This window comes from Geospiza fortis, unplaced genomic scaffold (genome assembly GCF_000277835.1).
Source record: "Geospiza fortis unplaced genomic scaffold, GeoFor_1.0 scaffold54, whole genome shotgun sequence".
Taxonomy (NCBI): Eukaryota; Metazoa; Chordata; class Aves; order Passeriformes; family Thraupidae; genus Geospiza; species Geospiza fortis.
Window position 1 is genome coordinate 5,949,537 of NW_005054301.1, and position 4,234 is coordinate 5,953,770.

Below are 4,234 nucleotides of genomic sequence, written 5' to 3' on the forward strand. Positions count from 1 at the left end.
CCTCCAGGAGTGACAGAGAGAACATTTCCATGAATTTCATTCACAGCTTATCACCAGGTTTGTCCATTTTAAAAGCCATCACCTAATCAGTTCAAGACTGGGACTCCCAGCAGGCTGCAGATACCACCTAAAACCTCTGCCTCAGGCTGTTTCTGTTATGAAAGCCCTAAATATCTAAAGTCACATTGCAGCTATATCAGAACAGGGACAGATCCTAAGATCAGTAAGGTGCTGCATGATTTTTTCTCTAAAGCAGAGCTTTAATATAAGGCTGAAGTTTTCTTTCCTCCCAAATCACATCACTTTTTTTCAAGTCATGCTTAAAAAAAAAACAGAAAAAAAGGCAAAATTACTGCAAAAAGATAATTTAACAGGCCCACATCCTTACTCCCAAGCCTATCAGTGGCTTGTTTCTCTGTCAAGACAACAAGAAGCAGGAACAAAGTCTCTCTCTCAATCAACAAAAAAACCCAATACTGGTGGCAAAGCAATACAAATCAAATCCACAAATGTTCTTTGTCTGTGTGCAACACAGTTATACACTTCTCTGCATGCTGCCCATGCCCCTTGCCCATCAAGTGACAACAGGGAGATAAACTAGTTAGAGTGAGATATGCATAAAACTCAGGCACAGCAGTTCAGCATGCACCATGGCAGCTGAAGGAGAGAGCTGGTACCTGGCCATCAGACTCCAGCTTATCAATTTCAAAATGCCATGAAAACTTACTACCTAAACATCCCCGCCGCCATGTTAGTTCTGTCATGCCAAAGGACCACGTGCCTCCTCATCCCCACAAAACAGAAGAGCAAGTGTGCTCAATGAAGGGGCAAGACGTGCTGCTCCAGCAAGCACCACACACTCCTCCAAATGCCACTATCTCAGGTCCCTTCCCACAGCAGTCCTGTCACCAGGGAGAGTGACAGACAGTCTGCCATCAGCACAGAAGGTCAGAAGCCTGTCTGCTGCTGGCCGCCAGGTGTGAACCACAGTCCCAAACAGGGACACAGATGATGAATCAATACAACAAAATGGTAACAGCATGGCCTTACTCAGACTGCTCTCTCCTATCCACCTCATGTGTGGGACTTCACACAGATATCCAGCACCGAGGTGCTCCACAGGGAGCACTGCTGATATAGCAGGAACACTACTACTGACAGCTGTATTTCATAAGCATGTCAGACAAATCCCTGCCAGTATTAAAATACGTCTGAAGAACATTAGTGAACTCTCCATAACACTTCTGCTTCTTTACCCCAGATCTTCAGCATGAGGAAGAGTCCCCATATAGATTTTTCCTAGTCTTTCAAGCAATGAGAAGCCAGTAGTATTTCAATAACACTAATATATTAATGCCAAGGCATCTTATAGGCAAACTTTATTCTATACCTCCCCACATATGAGCTTCCACGACAAGGAAAAAGAATGGAAAAACACCTATGTATCTTCCTGTTAAATGTGGAAAAGTAAAATGTCATGAAAACCAGCAGGGGGTAAACAAGAGAATGTGATCATGTCCACAGGTGTTCACACTCTTCTAGAAGCTCTGGGCACTGATTCAAGAGTGCTCAATGTAATCTGTTTTTGCACTTCAGATACCACAGCCAACATATGGCCAGAAACAAGTGAGGTGATTCTAATACCTTTCTAGGGATTGTTTGTTTTTTTTAAAGGGCATTTAACACCTGGTCTGATTGATTCAATCATTTACTCTTCAGGGCTAACTTTGAACTTGAAGGTTACCATCAGTCATCAAGCAGAGGCAGTGCCCTGAGCAAACATGGTCCTGGCAGAAAGGGGTTCCCTCAGGACAGCACTGGTGAAGTGCAGCCAGGCACCAAGAGAGCAAGAGCAGAAAGAGGGCAGGTATACCAAATAAAGAAGCAGTGACATTTTCCTGCTTCTTCATGCAGTTGCTTGCAATTATTGATGGAGAGGGACAACAGTGCTTGGTATTCAATAATAATAATAATTAAACTAAGTGACATGGCAAGGAAAGGAACACTATGCAGTTGTAGAGAAACAAGCATAGGGAATAATTTACCATACTGCAATTACAAAACCACTGTACTATACCCTTTGCTAACACTCTCTAATATAGTCTTTAACTACACTCAGGAAAAATGTACGCCTCTATTTCTTCTCCCTGCCCAACCTCACCAATAAACAAAATAGCTAGGTTTCATCCACTGGGATTATGCCTGACTATGGGAATAAATAGGTCTTCCCTATGGAGTTATGCTCTGTCTTTAGTCACTACCATTTCTGAATTCTCTGGTTCTCTAAAAGGAAAGTCTGGGCTTACAAAGCAAAGTCTATGTACTGAACTGAGGTCTCATTGTCGTGTCAGTGCAACCGCTAGAGCAGTGTGGAGCACCAAAAGGGCAGCGAAAGTTTGCTTTTCACAACCGTTACACTAAGCCACTCCTTTTGGGATGCTCATGACTCCACACAGGCAGACAGCCTCATTGTTTGGATTTCTAATGCACACTGCTGTCTAACTCCGCCTGAATATTTTTTTTAAAGTCTGACAGCAAAATGCTCAGTTACTTATTGGCTCATGCCAAGTTATATGCCTTCCACTCTAAAGATTCATTTAAAAACTTATAAAAACCAGGCCACTAGAAAGGATGATAAGAGCAAAAAGGATAGCTTAGGTGCACTCAAGTAAAGAGAAGTATGTTTTCTCTTTCCTGAAGATGTAAAGCAGGCCCCTTAATTCCCTAGCGCTGTTCTGCAAACTTCTGTTCCTCAAATACCATCTCCAAGCATTCACCTCTTTTTACCGCAGCAGTATCTAAATAAATACAGAAGTACAGGAAGAAGCAGTCTGCACTAGAAGCTACCTGAATTGAAAACCATTCAAATCAGAATGGCAGTCACTCACAGGCTGAACCGTCCAGGGTGGAGCACAGAGCCACATGCAGGGGAGTACACTGCATCTCAAAGTAATGGGCACAGGCCCAGCAGCCAATGCCACGTTCCACTTTCCTCTTCCTTTGGTCAGGGCCGCAGAGCCAGGCTCACTTCACTTATGCCTCATTGCATCAGTATTGGCATATTTACTTCATTCAGCTGAATGAGCAGGTGTTCCGGTGCAAGGGTCAAGAAGATATTTCCCTGATCCTCTCAAAGCTGTGTAAAAAAATTATCTCCTCCAACTACAAGAAAAGAGTCTCACAGCTTGAGCAAGTGTGGGTCACTGGCCTCAGACACCTGTATTGATAAAAGAGTGCTCAGGGAGCTGAGCTCACACTGGCCTGATGGAACTTTTCTTTTTCTCAGAGCAACTGCTTGTGTAAACACTGTACCTACTTTTAAGAGGTATGAAAGTGCTAAAGTCCTTTTCCTCCAGAGCCCAATGACAATGCTTTCCGAAGACAGCTAATCTCCTTTGTCCCATCTAATTGTCAGCAGAAAGAGGATATTGCAGTGTCAAGTCCAGATGCAACTGCAGATTTGAAAGACACTCTGCCTGAAGCAGTTTCTCAACATTGTGCCTTCCCCCCCAGGCTACTGAATCAGAGCCCTGGACTTGGGGTCTCACACACACAGGAAGTGGAGGGCACTGGAGAAGAGCCTTAGTCGAAGACCTCTCAAAGCCAGAATCATGCCTAACCCCCATGCTGCCCCGAACTTTGTAGATGGAGGTCCCATTTGCCTCTGCCACCACTATCAGCCCTCAAGCTAACACCAGTGGCATCCTTCCCAATACGAGATGCATTTTCTAGAGGGAGCTTCATGTAAGTTCGTGTTATCCCTGCGGCTGCCCTCCAGCGCTGTGCATCTCTCACCCCTCGCTGGTTTGCTCCCTTAGCACTTCCAGAGTCTGGCCAGGCAGCTGACAGCCCGCCCCACAAGCGCAGCCAGCCGGGGTGCCGCTGCCTATTACCTGGTTCCCAAAGACCGCAATGGAGCAGGCGGTGGAGACCTCCTGGGAGCCAAACCAGACCGAGGCGATGCGTGAGGGCATGCCCAGGATGAAGACCTGGGCCAGGCCACAGATGACCTGTCCCAGGACAGTGACGGGGAAGAGGTGCGGCTTCAGGCTGCCCAGCTTCACCCAGGCACCCATGGCATTGAGGGCCGAGCCGGCCAGGGCGATGAGGCGCAGGCCCCTCTTGTCCAGCAGCCAGGCGACGGGGAAGAGCAGGGGGATGTAGATGAGCATGTAGCTCATGGAAAGCCAGTCGATGGCGAAGGCGCTCACGCCGTAGAAGCGCACGAAGACGT

The 4,234-nt window shown here is 46.4% G+C and overlaps 1 protein-coding gene across 1 annotated transcript in view; it reads right to left on the reverse strand.

The window, feature by feature from the left end:
- The window catches only part of FLVCR2 (FLVCR heme transporter 2), a 33,459-nt gene extending 29,231 nt beyond the window's left edge, over window positions 1-4,228 (reverse strand). The window contains exon 1 of the mRNA XM_031064210.1: window positions 3,894-4,228. Coding sequence (XP_030920070.1) covers window positions 3,894-4,181 — 288 coding nt within the window. The 5' untranslated portion in view covers window positions 4,182-4,228. The remainder of the gene's footprint in view (window positions 1-3,893) is intronic.
- Between the last annotated feature and the right edge of the window lie 6 nt (window positions 4,229-4,234).